Consider the following 16,628-nt stretch of genomic DNA (forward strand, 5'->3'; position numbering starts at 1 on the left):
CTAGCTAGCAGAAAAAAAGAAGCGAGCGGCTACCATTCAAATGAATGGGAGCCTTTTTTGGCAGCGGATTTTGAGGTGGATTCTGCATCAAAATCCCCGCTAAAAGCCGCGTGTGAACTAGCCCTTATAATCTAAATTCCACTATGTTTCACTAGTATAGGAAAAAACCTGAGTATCCAAAGAAAACCCAAACAAACACAGGGGAACATACAAACTCCACTTTTTCAGATACATTCGTACTAGAAAAAGTAGCACAGGGGCTTCATGTACCGTATAACATTCTGCCATATAGGTAGATTGGTGTAAATTCATTTTTTAGGCCCCATCCCCCAGTGTGTTAGCATGACATCATCGCAGTGTCTCTGTTGTCTGATACTAGCAAACAGCGCAGTTTGACTCTTTCCCGTCGCGTTTCACATCACTATTACGCTGACATCATATTTGCACTACAGCTGCTTAGCTGTAATGTTTTGCTTTCTGTCTATGGCTGCGGCCTCACATCTCCTCGGTCAGACTAAATTGCCAGTACTAGAATGTAAGGAAGGTGTTTACTTACATGTTTACCCAGTGTGTCTTTCATGTAAGTAAACACAGTTTTGAAGCGTCCTTTCAAGTTTTATTCTTCTTTCTCCCTGGCTCGTAAATGATGAAAATACCTGTTTAGTTAAACATCCGTTCTTTTCTTATGCGTTAAACTCCTTTCTTGGACACTTGGGTAACATTATTTGTTTTCCCATAGAGAAAAAGAATTGATAAATATAATTTTTAGAGCTTACACTGTCCAGGCGGTTGTCGCTTCCATATGGATATCATAGAGGCAGGTTCGTACTCATAGCAGAGAGTTGCTATGAGGCAGGCAGACCTAGGAGCCAGTGTAACACAATATTATATATATTATCAACTTATAGTGACAGGTACCATAGTATTAGGATGGATTAGAATAGGGACCTGCTAAGAAGATGAGCGCCTTATGTGAAGGCGTGTCATGTGCAGAAAATATTTCCTTTCCTGATGATTTTACTCTATAAACGTGTCCCTATCCTTCTCATATGCCACATATTACAGTGTCTCTGATGCATTAAGCTCTTTGTTCTGGCTGCAGCACTCTGTTAGACAGGTACAGGAAGTATCATGTTCCATATTATAACCTTCTAAATGACTTTTATTCATCGCCTGCTGATACTTTCATCTACTTATCTAGATAAAATCATGGAGGAACTAACGCTGCCTTTCTGCTCTGCTTCTCAGGGAATCTCGTTTGATGAATTTAGGTCTTTCTTCCAGTTTTTGAACAACTTGGAAGATTTTGCCATTGCAATGCAAATGTACAACTTTGCCAGTCGATCCATTGGTCAAGGTAAGTAATGGCGGGTCTGAGGCCCATTAAAATTACATATAGTTTATATAGTTTATATTGTTGTGTACTTTGGGTATTTCACTACTAGAGGTAACAATGTAACCAGAGGCGTAGCTTTGAGTTCCTGGGCCCCAGTGCGCAATCTGTCATTTGACCACTAGCTACCTTGTGCCATTCACAATAGTGATATATTGTATGTGTCAGGGGTTCTGTTGGGGCCCCCTCAGAATCCAGGACTACCACTGCACCCCCTAGAGCTGACTCTAGATGTAGCATGCTTGTTTGAGAAACAGACATGGCATGGACTGTGATGACCATAAGAAAGTGACAGTTACCTCCAGTAGGTGGCACTAAATAGGCATCTTTCTTCCTTCTGGATAATATTTGCATACTTTTTTTTCCCAGGGAGCACTGCATGGCCTTTAACTCCTTCCACCAACTGACAGTCTCCACAAGGAGAACCAGCGCTCCCCTAGACCCACATCAGATAAACTCAGCCCAGATATTCTATATTCTAAACTCTAAATATTCTATATTCTATACATTATATATATATATATTCTATATTCTAAACTCTATGTCAATAATTCCCACCAGAGGTGCCTTGGAAATCCACCAAAGGGCTGCAACGCTTTGGTTAGGAAGATGACCGCATGTCTTCATGCCACATTATCTGTGTTCTTTGGACTTTTAAAATATTTTGGTAATATTGACTTGGTAGGGTGCCCTAATTTTTTTTTAATCACATGTGAAGTCTGAAAACACAAATCACAGATATGTATCATGAATGGCAGGAGCCTCAAATGTTATCAAAGGCTTTTTCCAATCTAAACTTACATATTTGTGTTTCACCTTCAATAAATGGTTATTCCCATCAAGGACAGTTATGGAAGATCCAGTGAATATGGCATAAATGTATATGATGGGATTAGCATCATTAGAATCCAGCATATCACCCCAGCCCTGTAGTTAGATAGGTTTGGGTCACAGTGATTTCCCCTTGTGAATTGGTGTCTTTCTGCTGAGATATTGCTTTTTTGTCAATACACAAATAAGCTTTTTGGAGCAATGAAGGTGTAGCTGGTGTTCCAAAAAGGTTTGCCCCTTTATATGTGTTCAGTATCCCACACCCAACCAAGTCATAGATAGAAAGTCCCACTTAGCAGAGATCTTGGGTGCTATATGAGATAATAAGATGTCCGTGTCATACTAAGGTTATATCTAGATCCCCTTCAGTAATAGAGGACCAATGAAATATTTGACCCTACATGATGTTAGTCAGACATTGGAAAAATAGCTGTACATTTTCTGTAGTCAGTCACTTTGTATATGATGTTAGGGCTGAATAGTTGACTTTCAGAGTACTGCTTCCCTCCAGTGGTAATATGGTAGAAGTGGCTAGCATGTAAGCGCTGTTTAAGGGAAGGCAGACGACAAGCACAGCTCTGACTTTGGGTTCCAGGATTTTGTATTGGACATAGGGAGTTACTAAAAAGTCATTTTGCATCATGTCTATATGTCTACTTGTAGTGAGAAGTCAGGGACTGCGCCATATGTACTCCACATCACAAAACCGAATTGAAGAGAGGAATGGGTTTGCTCCATGATAAAACATTGACTTGTTTCTCCATGACCAATTGAAGAACAGTGAATGACAAAGAACAAGATGGGAGATTTTCCTCTTATCATAATGATTGGTTTGACTCTTTTGATGTCTTGTTTCTCCACAGATGAGTTCAAGCGTGCCGTGTATGTAGCTACAGGCCTGAAGTTGTCTCCACATCTAGTCAACACTGTCTTCAAAATCTTTGATGTTGACAGAGACGATCAATTAAGTTATAAAGAATTTATTGGTATTATGAAAGACCGGCTACATCGCGGGTTCAGGGTAAGAAGCCAAGTTTATGTCTTGCGCCCAATTCATTGCCACTAACATCACAATAAAACGATCAGCTTTTTTGGTACTATTATATAAAGTATTCTGGTCTTGGTTTAAAGGGGTTGTCCAGCTTCAGACAAATATTATTTTGTATAATGAAAAGTTGTACAATTTTCCAATATACTTTCCGTATCAATTCTTCACAGTTTCTAGATCTTTGCTTGCTGTCATTTAGTCTGCTTACTTCCAGTGCATAAAAATCTGTCCATGGTCATGTTATGTACAGTCCATGGTCATGTGATATACAGTCCATGGTTATGTGATGCACACACAGGTGCACAACTCGTTACCAGGCAGATGTCTGATTACTGTGCTGTGACTATAACGAGCTGTGCACTTGTGTGTCCATCACATGACCATGGAGTGTATCTCACATGACCATGGACTGTATATACCACATGTCCATGGACTGTATATCACATAACCATAGAGTGATTTTTATCCACTGGAAGTAAGCAGACTGAATGACAGCAAGCAGAGATCTAGAAACTGTAAGGAACTGATACAAAAATTATATTGGAAAATTGTACAACTTATTATACAAAGAATAGTATTTAAATCTCTCAATATTGGTCTGAAACTGGACGGCCCCTGTAACTATTATATACAGATGTATGTAGGTGTTATTGAAAGGCAGTAGTAGATATAAATGAATAGATTGAATATAACTGCAGATGAAGTTCTGTACTTTTAGTTACTTACCTTTTGCATTTCCTCAAACATATGAAGGAAACATTCACTAATGACTAGAGCTTTAATTGAGTTTTTAGTTGTATTATGCTGCCACCTGCTGACCAAGCTGAGGCCATTGCACCTGAGTGCTTTAAATATTTAAACAGTTTTCCGATCAAAGCAAGTTTTCGGTATAACCTACAGATGACTGGTGGTCCATCCCCTTAGATCCCCACTGATCAGGAGCACAGGGGACAAAATGGAGCATTGATCACCCCCTGCATGTTTAAGCACATTCGTTTCATTGGAAGTCCTAGAGGAAGCTGAACACTGGTCTATGGCACTCCCATTGAAATGAGTGGAGTAGTGTGCATGCTTCCCTACCATGAAAGTCCCCTATTCTCCTTATTGGTGGGGATCTGAGTGTTGGGCCCCCACTGATCTGCAGCTTACTCTCTATCCTATGGACAGGGGATAAGTTGGTTTGATGGGAAATCCCCTTTAAAGGGAACCTGCACAATGACCAATATCTTTTATAATTTTACAGATAAATAAACTATAATAATAGATACAACTGCACTTGTTTAACCACCTCCACTCTACAGCCTATAGACTACTTCATGGGTCCTGTCAACTGGTTGGAACTACTTAGTGGTCTTTTGTGGCTGTGGTTTGCCACCCTTTGCTCGATGGACATACAGTATCTGCGTCCGTCACCGATAGGTGTTCATATTAAGAATAACATTTACTACATGGTATAACTTTTTTTTATTGGATGTCTATGTTTGGAATAGCACAGTCTGCTGCACTATTTCACATGAGCAAAAAAATTACTGATATGTGATCATAAAGGTTCATGGCTAAGATCTAGAAAATATCTTGTAAGCTATTATTCACAAGCAGTGAGATATAACAGCGTGATTATCATTTTTTCACAGCCTTCAAGCGGCTATGGATGCTTTTTTTTACGGACCACTAAAAATTGCAAAACTGCTAAAACTTGCTCATCACAAAATGGACAAATGGACGTGGATGGATGCAAACAGCCATTAAAAATGGACATGTACATCCATGTTTCATAAACATTTGTTCCATCAAATGCAAAATGTCGTGAATAAGGCCTAACAGAAAAGAGATGGGAAGCTGAAAGTTATGATCAGTATTGAAAGGATGAAAAAAAAGTGCTATAGCAAATACAGCTAAATATGCAGATCTCAGATCCATTTATATTTTTATATGGTATCTATCTTGTCTGTCTTTCAGTCTCATATCTTTCTCTTGTAAGGAGTTGTCCTGCCTTTTGATACTGATAACCTGTGCTTAGGATATGACATCGATATCAGATCTGTGGGGTTTGCCAAAACCTGAAATGCCTATTGACAGCTTTAAGCAGACAGATCTGCCCACTGTGTAGTGGATGTCCCAGGCTACTGCAAATCAGGTCCTGAATGGGAGCTGAGGTGCAATAACCTGGAATGGCTCTATCTATCTATCTATCTATCTATCTATCTATCTATCTATCTATCTATCTATCTACCTACTTATCTATCTATCTATCTATCTATCTATCTATCTATCTATCTATCTATCTATCTATGAGAGATAGATAGATAGATAGATAGATAGATAGATAGATAGATAGATAAGTAGGTAGATAGATAGACAGACTTTAATATATATGAAACAACATGTAGATTCTCATATTAACCTACAAACCATTGAACACATCACTTTTGTGCACTGACTATAGCATGCATTAGTAATAGTGAGCACCGTTTTCACGTTGAATCTATGCAATGTCACTTTTCCCTTGGCTTTGCACACTCTGTGGCTGCTCCATGATCTGCACGTTTCTATCTTCTCTGCTTCACAGGGCTACAAAACTGTCCAGAAATACACCACTTTTAAAGCCTGTCTGAAGAAACAGCTTAATAACAGATAAGTACGTTGTCTCTTTCTCTCCAGTGCACTTGCATGCAATCTGCTAGTCTGTCTTCAAGATGATCTGATGTGATACATATGTGAGATAGTACTTCCATTTCTAGACTGTTGGGTTCTTACAGTCCTGTCAGATTGCAGGAAAGTGTGTGTCATGATCTTATGGAAGCTTTCTATGTGTGATCACTATTCTGTCAGAAGGGATTTTAACTTGGGCTCTGCTTTTGGCAGCAAAACCTGTTTACAAAAGTACCTTTGCCTCTTTGTAACCTAATAGATTTGGTGCTCAGCATAAATATCTCCATGCCCCGTGTTCTGATGTAGTGCAGAAAGGTACAGGTCATCCCCTTCTGTATGTTTAAAGGAACTTTCTATTTCTGCATAACCATTTCACAATAAATGCTAAAAGTTACAATCCCTGGTACCTTCTGTTTTCATGTTTCTGCTGCGGTTTCTCCTATTCCATATGCCTTCTTCTCAGAGTATACTATGCAGAGCGGTGCAGTTCTATCAAGACTTTGTACCGCTGGTTTTTCTCAGTATGTGGATGAAATTTTGTGAAATCTCACTGACTATGCCATTACTGTTCATCACATCAGGTTATATACTCCAGAGAATAGACAGTGGCTAACCCGCTGTGTAGCCCAGTGGCTACATGCAGCATATGCAACTATGGGTCCATGGGATAATAGTATGCACAGCTCATACATCATATCTAGAGATGAGCGAACACTAAAATGTTCGAGGTTCGAAATTCGATTCGAACAGCCGCTCACTGTTCGAGTGTTCGAATGGGTTTCGAACCCCATTATAGTCTATGGGGAACATAAACTCGTTAAGGGGGAAACCCAAATTCGTGTCTGGAGGGTCACCAAGTCCACTATGACACCCCAGGAAATGATACCAACACCCTGGAATGACACTGGGACAGCAGGGGAAGCATGTCTGGGGGCATAAAAGTCACTTTATTTCATGGAAATCCCTGTCAGTTTGCGATTTTCGCAAGCTAACTTTTCCCCATAGAAATGCATTGGCCAGTGCTGATTGGCCAGAGTACGGAACTCGACCAATCAGCGCTGGCTCTGCTGGAGGAGGCGGAGTCTAAGATCGCTCCACACCAGTCTCCATTCAGGTCCGACCTTAGACTCCGCCTCCTCCGGCAGAGCCAGCGCTGATTGGCCGAAGGCTGGCCAATGCATTCCTATGCGAATGCAGACTTAGCAGTGCTGAGTCAGTTTTGCTCAACTACACATCTGATGCACACTCGGCACTGCTACATCAGATGTAGCAATCTGATGTAGCAGAGCCGAGGGTGCACTAGAACCCCTGTGCAAACTCAGTTCACGCTAATAGAATGCATTGGCCAGCGCTGATTGGCCAATGCATTCTATTAGCCCGATGAAGTAGAGCTGAATGTGTGTGCTAAGCACACACATTCAGCACTGCTTCATCAAGCCAATACAATGCATTAGCCAGTGCTGATTGGCCAGAGTACGGAATTCGGCCAATCAGCGCTGGCCAATGCATTCTATTAGCCCGATGAAGTAGAGCTGAATGTGTGTGCTAAGCACACACATTCAGCACTGCTTCATCAAGCCAATACAATGCATTAGCCAGTGCTGATTGGCCAGAGTACGGAATTCGGCCAATCAGCGCTGGCTCTGCTGGAGGAGGCGGAGTCTAAGATCGCTCCACACCAGTCTCCATTCAGGTCCGACCTTAGACTCCGCCTCCTCCGGCAGAGCCAGCGCTGATTGGCCGAAGGCTGGCCAATGCATTCCTATGCGAATGCAGACTTAGCAGTGCTGAGTCAGTTTTGCTCAACTACACATCTGATGCACACTCGGCACTGCTACATCAGATGTAGCAATCTGATGTAGCAGAGCCGAGGGTGCACTAGAACCCCTGTGCAAACTCAGTTCACGCTAATAGAATGCATTGGCCAGCGCTGATTGGCCAATGCATTCTATTAGCCCGATGAAGTAGAGCTGAATGTGTGTGCTAAGCACACACATTCAGCACTGCTTCATCAAGCCAATACAATGCATTAGCCAGTGCTGATTGGCCAGAGTACGGAATTCGGCCAATCAGCGCTGGCTCTGCTGGAGGAGGCGGAGTCTAAGGTCGGACCTGAATGGAGACTGGTGTGGAGCGATCTTAGACTCCGCCTCCTCCAGCAGAGCCAGCGCTGATTGGCCGAATTCCGTACTCTGGCCAATCAGCACTGGCTAATGCATTGTATTGGCGTGATGAAGCAGTGCTGAATGTGTGTGCTTAGCACACACATTCAGCTCTACTTCATCGGGCTAATAGAATGCATTGGCCAGCGCTGATTGGCCGAATTCCGTACTCTGGCCAATCAGTGCTGGCCAATGCATTCTATTAGCTTGATGAAGCAGAGTGTGCACAAGGGTTCAAGCGCACCCTCGGCTCTGATGTAGCAGAGCCGAGGCTGCACAAGGGTTCAAGCGCACCCTCGGCTCTGATGTAGGAGAGCCGAGGGTGCACTTGAACCCTTGTGCAGCCTCGGCTCTGCTACATCAGAGCCGAGGGTGCGCTTGAACCCTTGTGCACACTCTGCTTCATCAAGCTAATAGAATGCATTGGCCAGCGCTGATTGGCCAATGTATTCTATTAGCCTGATGAAGTAGAGCTGAATGTGTGTGCTAAGCACACACATTCAGCTCTACTTCATCGGGCTAATAGAATGCATTGGCCAGCGCTGATTGGCCAGAGTACGGAACTCGACCAATCAGCGCTGGCTCTGCTGGAGGAGGCGGAGTCTAAGATCGCTCCACACCAGTCTCCATTCAGGTCCGACCTTAGACTCCGCCTCCTCCAGCAGAGCCAGCGCTGATTGGCCGAATTCCGTACTCTGGCCAATCAGCACTGGCTAATGCATTGTATTGGCTTGATGAAGCAGTGCTGAATGTGTGTGCTTAGCACACACATTCAGCTCTACTTCATCAGGCTAATAGAATACATTGGCCAATCAGCGCTGGCCAATGCATTCTATTAGCTTGATGAAGCAGAGTGTGCACAAGGGTTCAAGCGCACCCTCGGCTCTGATGTAGCAGAGCTGAGGGTGCACAAGGGTTCAAGTGCACCCTCGGCTCTCCTACATCAGAGCCGAGGGTGCGCTTGAACCCTTGTGCAGCCTCGGCTCTGCTACATCAGAGCCGAGGGTGCGCTTGAACCCTTGTGCACACTCTGCTTCATCAAGCTAATAGAATGCATTGGCCAGCACTGATTGGCCAGAGTACGGAATTCGGCCAATCAGCGCTGGCCAATGCATCCCTATGGGAAAAAGTTTATCTCACAAAAATCACAATTACACACCCGATAGAGCCCCAAAAAGTTATTTTTAATAACATTCCCCCCTAAATAAAGGTTATCCCTAGCTATCCCTGCCTGTACAGCTATCCCTGTCTCATAGTCACAAAGTTCACATTCTCATATGACCCGGATTTGAAATCCACTATTCGTCTAAAATGGAGGTCACCTGATTTCGGCAGCCAATGACTTTTTCCAATTTTTTTCAATGCCCCCGGTGTCGTAGTTCCTGTCCCACCTCCCCTGCGCTGTTATTGGTGCAAAAAAGGCGCCAGGGAAGGTGGGAGGGGAATCGAATTTTGGCGCACTTTACCACGTGGTGTTCGATTCGATTCGAACATGGCGAACACCCTGATATCCGATCGAACATGTGTTCGATAGAACACTGTTCGCTCATCTCTAATCATATCTATTTGTTGTCCTTGACCCATTACCTGCCGTAAGCTTGGGCTGCAAAACAGATAGGAATAGGAACCGTCCTGAGGTTTGCTGTGGGCTCACGGCCTCCTACTCAGAGCAGTAATATATGGTCGCATAACACATTTATTTTACCTACATAGTTCCAATACATTCCACAGCTCTATACTGATGTTGTCAACACAGTCCCATATAGGACTCACAATCTATATCCCCTATCAGTATGTCTTTGGAGTGTGGGAGGAAACCAATGCAAACTTGGGAAGAATATACAAACGCACCTTGCAGAAGTTGTCCTTAGCTGGATTTGAACCCAGGATTCCAGTGATATAAAGCCACCGTGCTGCCTGTTTTTTTTTTTTTTTTTCGTTTTTTTTTTGTTAAATTTATAGAGAAAATGCTTGATTTAGAGCTCAGAATCTCACCCCTTGTCTTACCTACCTGACACCGTCCTCCTGACAGTACAGAGAATAAATAACATATCAGTCACCAAAACTAAGAGCACTCATTGGTGGGGACTGGAATCAATAAAGAGGCACCTATTAAATGATGCAAAGAGCTGGAATTTGCAGAAGTAGGGAAAGGTCTTAATTTAAATTAAAAGGGGACAAGGAATCTTACCAGAAAGATGAAAAGGAAGGGCGCCAGGTATTTTAACAGGGCATATATATATATATATATATATATATATATATATATATATATATATATATATATATATATATATATTAATCTTCTATCATTTTCTTTGCATATATTTTCTATACTAATCTATATGTCTTTACCACCAGGATAAACCAAAGCATGGCCTGAAGGACTACTACACATGTGTGACCTCTGTCACAAGGAAACACTTCAGAGAGTTATTCCGGAGCTTCCGCAGCAGAGATACATTGAGATAAAATGCTGCTCTTACACTTTGATTCATGTAGAGTGTGTGGCAGGCATGACCACATGCAGACAATGTAGCGCCCCCATTAGGAGATAGTTTCAGCACATACTTATGATTTTGCACTGATTATTATCTTTATTGTTGAACTTCACAAAAAGCATGTTTTTATTTGAATGTATTTTTGTTACATATTTATACTAAGTTATAAGTTGATTGACTCACATCCATTGTGTTATTATCCAGCACATCTACATAATGCTGTGTATGTTTCAGGCTGTATAGGGGGTAATCTGATGTCAATTCTTAATTTTAAATATAGGATACAATATGGGACTCCATGAACAAAAGCTGGTGCAGTAGAAAAGTAAAGCAGTTGTCATTATAGATCAATACTTAGATTTTCTAACTTGCATTGTTGTAATAGACAACTACTCTACTTTTATAGTAATAATGCTTGAGCAGGTAGCTAGTAGGCTGCGAGCGGCACCCGGTGTGAATACATGAGTGATCCAGTACATATAGTAAGATACATCCTACTCCGGAGCGGGAAGCCGCGACCGTTGGAAGCTGCAACAGTTGCGGCAGGCACATTTTGGTCCTATTCTGACGCAGCTTCCCGCATCAGAATCAAGACCAAAATACGCGGTCCCGTGCCCCATGTGAACCAGGCCTAACTCCTACTAGACACTGTACCTGCAATTGCTTAGGCACTGTCTTCCTGTCATTCTCATTTGCAGTCCCCTGTGCTGATCTCAATAAGGCTACAGCGACTTTGACTTTCACCACAAGGTGACACAGAGATTTTTTGGTCTTGTGGCAGGAATCACAGCCAAAGTTATCCTGTGGCCTTAGCCTTAATAATTGTGACCACACCTATTGACTATTGGTACACCCCAAAAGTAGTTCTAGCACAACATATCTAAAGTGTATAATAAAAGGAGCATAAAGAAGCACGTGTAAAAACACACAGCTACAACAGCTTGGCTATTTCCACAATAAAGGTGGCTGTTATGGTTTACTTTGGATACTGTGCCAATACTTCTATGTTAAAGGGGTTATCTGGGGAGCCAGAACTGCTTTTTGGGGTGCTGCTGGGGGCCAGGAGTCCTGATGACCCTGCTCTACTCTTCCTGCTTGTTCTTGGAGTAGAGCAGGGTCTGTCACATGATAGAGAGTTGACGTGTCATCAGGAAAGCCAATGGAGAAGACTTCCAGCCCCCAGGCAATGTTCCTAACCATCGCAATGATGATGTCTGTCTATATTAGTAGATTTCAGCTCCTACTGCAATGAATGCACTGCCGGCAGTTTTGGCTTGCCCAATAATCCCTTTAACATTAAACCATGTATTCTTACTGCCCTGGATTTTTGGGTCGCAATATTGAACTCCTTAAACCAGTTGAGCTGATCTTCTTTTATACTTCTGCATATTAGGGCGGTTTTACACGGCTGTCCTGTGGACCCATTTTCACATCTGTAATACACCAATTGTCCTGAGTTCAGTTCAGTGGATCCTTAGGGACCGGGTATTGCCCTCATCATTTGGAAGCTAAAATGTAGCCGTAATACTACTAACAGCTGGGAGGAAGAGGCCACATGGGGGCGGCAGGGGATTCTGTGTACAAAATGCACAGCAGGTATTTTATTTTCACACTACTGAGTCATGGAGATATTCTTTAAAATCCATTGATTTTTAACAGCTTTGTTCACCAAGTATAATTTGCACTTTGTGGAAAATCCTATTCAAGTCTTAAACTCACGTGGCACATTGACTATAATGTCTTATGAGTGAAGATTTCCTAAAGTGAAAGGATAAATATATGTACAATGGCAAATAAAAAGACAGTCCTTTGGTAATTCAACAGGCCAGGTAGAGTCACTTGATAGCAATATTCAGGACACACATACCTCAGTCTATCAGCTGCACATATTAGTCCCGGTAAGCATTTCCCATAAACATATTTTATTCTCTATAGACTTCCGTTAGAATATGACGTGCCATCATATAAACCTTGGGAGAGCATGGGGGACCCCATTACAGTGACCCAAAATACCAGTTGTTATATAAGAGACGCTTCCTGATGAATATAATATATACAATGTACCACACTGTTCTCATTAGTCTCTTAGAAAGTCTTATAGCGGGGGTCCTGGATATCGGTCCCCCAACCAATCATCATTTAATTAACCTCATACTTCTATATTGTGCCGTTCCTCTATTATTCCTACTATAAATTTATTAATAAATTGACATCTGTGTGTTACTCTCCCTTTTGTAAAAGTGGGTATATCCCTGCGTTGTCTGGCATTGTACAGATTGTGTAGGGACACACCACTTTAACAAAGGGACAGTAACAACCAGATGTCAATTCATAATTCACAATTTCTAGGAGGAATAACTGAGGAACTGTACTATAGAGAGATGGTCTTCAACCTTTCTAATATACTGCATGGCAGGACATGCTCCCATTGATACACCTAACCATCGTCTTTGTGTAAGTAGTGCGAGCATATACACAACCCTATACAGATCCGCTCTTACTAACCAGATTTTTTATGACTAATGAGCACATTTAGTTATCTGTTACAGCAATGATTTTATCAAATATATATATATATATATATATATATATATATATACACACACACATATATATAAACCCTGTAATGTGCGGTCTCTTCACACTACACATTCATTGATTTTGAGTGCAGATTTAGCAGGGACTACAGTCACGGTCAAATATTGCAGAGGATTTCTTGGCAGCAGAGGGTACAAATGGCAGTAAATTAAATTGTCCATTCATTGTCACCAAGGGTACGAAATCTTACAGCCTGGTCAATGCAGTAACTCACATATGTGAATTGTGCCAATTCATCATTACAGCAGATATAAGTTATCATATTCATCACATATGCAGAATCAGATATAGATCTACCACTAGCAGGGTGCGGCAATAAGCTACTGAGCACAGTCCTTCTCCATTGTATTATAGCTCATAGGAACACAGTTATAGTCTATGAGGATGAACATGGCTACAGTCTTACCTCACCTCTGGGTACAATATGTTATATATCTTACATTTTGTTTGTACTACAACACTACAATATAGATGAGTACAGGAACTGCAGGTCATGAAAGGCTTCACCTCTGTTTTAATTGAATTGCATGTTGCACTTTTATTGAAATAAATGCTGTAAATAAAACTATTAATACTAAATGTGCAATTCATGTCTTGACTGCCGTCGCTCCCAGTGACCACTACATTACGGTATTTAGGGTCACCCTTGTTTCTACAGCTTTATTTATATCCCATGATCCCATTTCTGAACATTATTTTCTGAATTAGTGTATAAATACAATCAGAGATAATATACTATGCATAGTGATGTCACAATAAAGAGGTGAAACCATAACCAGCGGTCACTGCTTTGGGATGATAATGATAATCAGTGTCGGACTATGGAGAGTATCTCAAATGTGGAAAGAAAAGATTTATACGACAAGGTTTGGTTTTTTTAGAATTCAGAGGATGTTGTGGATGCAAAGACTTGACAAGCTCATTCTATTTCTTTTGTCAGGTTAACATTGAGTCCTGCAGTTATCGATGACGTACTGAATGAGAATGGTGTAATGGTAGTATATGCTGCTGAATACCTCTTGAGTGGAGATATATCAAGGCTACACAGAAGGGTCACATCAGACATGCTGTCAGGGCTGCTCAAGTGCACATTCTCTGGCAAAGGGGCTCTTTTCATCTGAAGTATACCGAATGTACTATTAGTACGGCAGATAACAGAACTATAAAAAGGTGCATTCATATGCTGTCTTTCTGTATAATTGGATACAAAGCCAAGTGAAAATGTCTGTCATTGCTAATAATATTGTATGAATGGCTCCAGGGCTATTCTGCAGATACAGCTATTCCATATCCATTGGTAATAAGCAATTGACTTAATCATGTATATGAGTGAGAGGTTGTCACAGCCCCATGCCTGCCATTAGCTTTCAGTACCAGGATCTTCTGCTTTAAGAAGTAATCTGTAACAATTTATGTTGGTTATAGGATATTTCCAGCCAAAATGTTTCTCACTATTATACAATTTTATGGTCTCTTAACAAAGAACCAGAATAGAGAATCTGAGGTATGTTCTTTTCTGCAAGCTTCATAGAGGAAGCATAAGTGTTATTCTCGTCTTGCAAGCCCATCAGCAGAATACAGGCTGCTTTTTACACCCACCCTATGTGCCCAGTGCTAAGACTACTATATTATAACAATGCTTTAGCTTTATGTTCAGCACTAGGTTGTCGTTCAGCCTCTGAATGTTAGTAAATGTTATATTTACTGAGAACAAGGAAAAATCTTTAACATAGTTTGCAGTAAAAACACAAAAATTGATGAAAAAAAAAACCTTAATTATACAGTATAAAGAATAAGTTTTTTAACATAGGAATCCATTGACCAGCGTTGATTGGCTGAATGCCATACAGAGTACAGCATTCGGCCAATCAACGCTGGTTCTGCCAAGGAGGCGGAGTCTAACATTGGTCCACAGCAGTCTCCATTCTGGTCCAATCTTAGACTCCGCCTCCTCACAGACGAGCCTCCGGCAGAACCAGCGTTGATTGGCCGAATGCTGTACTCTGTATGGCATTCGGCCAATCAATGCTGGTCAATGCATTTCTATGGGAAAAAGTCAACTCCCGCATCTCGCAAGCTGATAGGGATCCCGACCAGATAGAGCCCCAAAGAGCTGGGTGAGTGACATTCCCACCTAAATAAAGGTAATCCCTAGCTAACCCTGCCTGTACATCTATCCCTATCTCACAATCACATAGTTCACAGTCTCATATGAACCGGATATTAAATCCACTATTCGTATAAATTGGAGGTCACCTGATTTAGCCAGCCAATTACTTTTTTTGATTTTTTTTTTTTTGATGCCTCCGTTGTCGTAGTTCCTGTCCCACCTCCCCTGCGCAGTTATTGGTGCAAAAAAAGCACCAGGGAAGGTGGGAGGGGAATCAAATTTTTAGTGAGTTTGCCACCTGGTGTTCGACTCGAACAAATCGAACAGCCTGATAGCCGATCGAACATGTATTCGATCGAACGCTGTTTGCTCATCTCTAGTGATTTATTTAAAAAACTGTTGCAGTATGTAAATATTTCACTAGGGGGCAACAAATGATGAGCACAGTGGCAAATCATCATTACATACTGTATAGTGACAATGACCCAAGTGTGTGCTTCCCTTTTGACATCCCCAAAACCTCCTGAGCTGTGATATTTACTTTATGGAGTTTGACCTATTTCTTAATATTTGACATCATTATAATTTTTGTTATTATCGCTGAATATTTTCTACTTCTACTAAAACTTGCTCATGGCTTTGTTCTTTGGGCCACTTGTGTTTGTCTTTAGTAGGTCATGTGTGTAACATTTCATTAGTGATCACTGCAACCAGTCTGCTGTGTCGCGGCATTGCTAAGAGGCCCTGGCATGTGCCCTGTGTTGTGGGTGCCAGAGAGAGCACCAACAAGCCCTAATGCCTTTGCAAGGGAATTTTACAAACTGCATCTTTACTCCGGGTAAAGGTAATGCTTAGCTATGACAATGATCTGCCTGCTGACCGCTAATGTGAGCTAATGCTGAGCTATCGCCTCTAAGACAAGGTGTAAATGATGTTAAGGAATTAATATTTGGTGGGATTATTTGACATATTTCTGACAGAGCATGCAGCTATAATCCTATATATCTTCTATTGAATCAAAAGGGATAAACAACTAGATTGCAAACAGTAACAATGCTCCTGTTAATGCCCCCCAAAATAACCATGCCCCCTTAAGACCCAAATGGTAACTGTGCCCCCCAATACCCTGTTTAGATCCAAACAGTAACAGCATTCCTATTAGTGGACCCAAATAATAACTACATCACATTTTATACCCAAATAGTAATAATACTTCTATTAGTACCCCCAAATAATAAGAGTACCCTCAATAGATATACGCAGTAATAGTGTTCCTGTTAGTGCCCCAAAGTCATATTCCCCCCTTTAGATCTCCCATGTTAACATCACCTCT

General features: G+C 41.5%; 1 protein-coding gene across 3 annotated transcripts in view; it reads left to right on the forward strand.

Annotated features, from left to right (window-relative positions):
• The window catches only part of MICU3 (mitochondrial calcium uptake family member 3), a 128,711-nt gene extending 114,947 nt beyond the window's left edge, over positions 1–13,764 (forward strand). For all 3 annotated transcript variants that reach the window (XM_075258738.1, XM_075258721.1, XM_075258730.1), the window contains 4 exons: positions 1,249–1,357; positions 3,088–3,245; positions 5,842–5,910; positions 10,448–13,764. In XM_075258738.1, coding sequence (XP_075114839.1) covers positions 1,249–1,357; positions 3,088–3,245; positions 5,842–5,910 — 336 coding nt within the window. In that variant the 3' untranslated portion in view covers positions 10,448–13,764. The remainder of the gene's footprint in view (positions 1–1,248; positions 1,358–3,087; positions 3,246–5,841; positions 5,911–10,447) is intronic.
• Positions 13,765–16,628: the final 2,864 nt, after the last annotated feature.

Source organism: Leptodactylus fuscus, chromosome 1, assembly GCF_031893055.1.
Source record: "Leptodactylus fuscus isolate aLepFus1 chromosome 1, aLepFus1.hap2, whole genome shotgun sequence".
NCBI lineage: Eukaryota > Metazoa > Chordata > Amphibia > Anura > Leptodactylidae > Leptodactylus > Leptodactylus fuscus.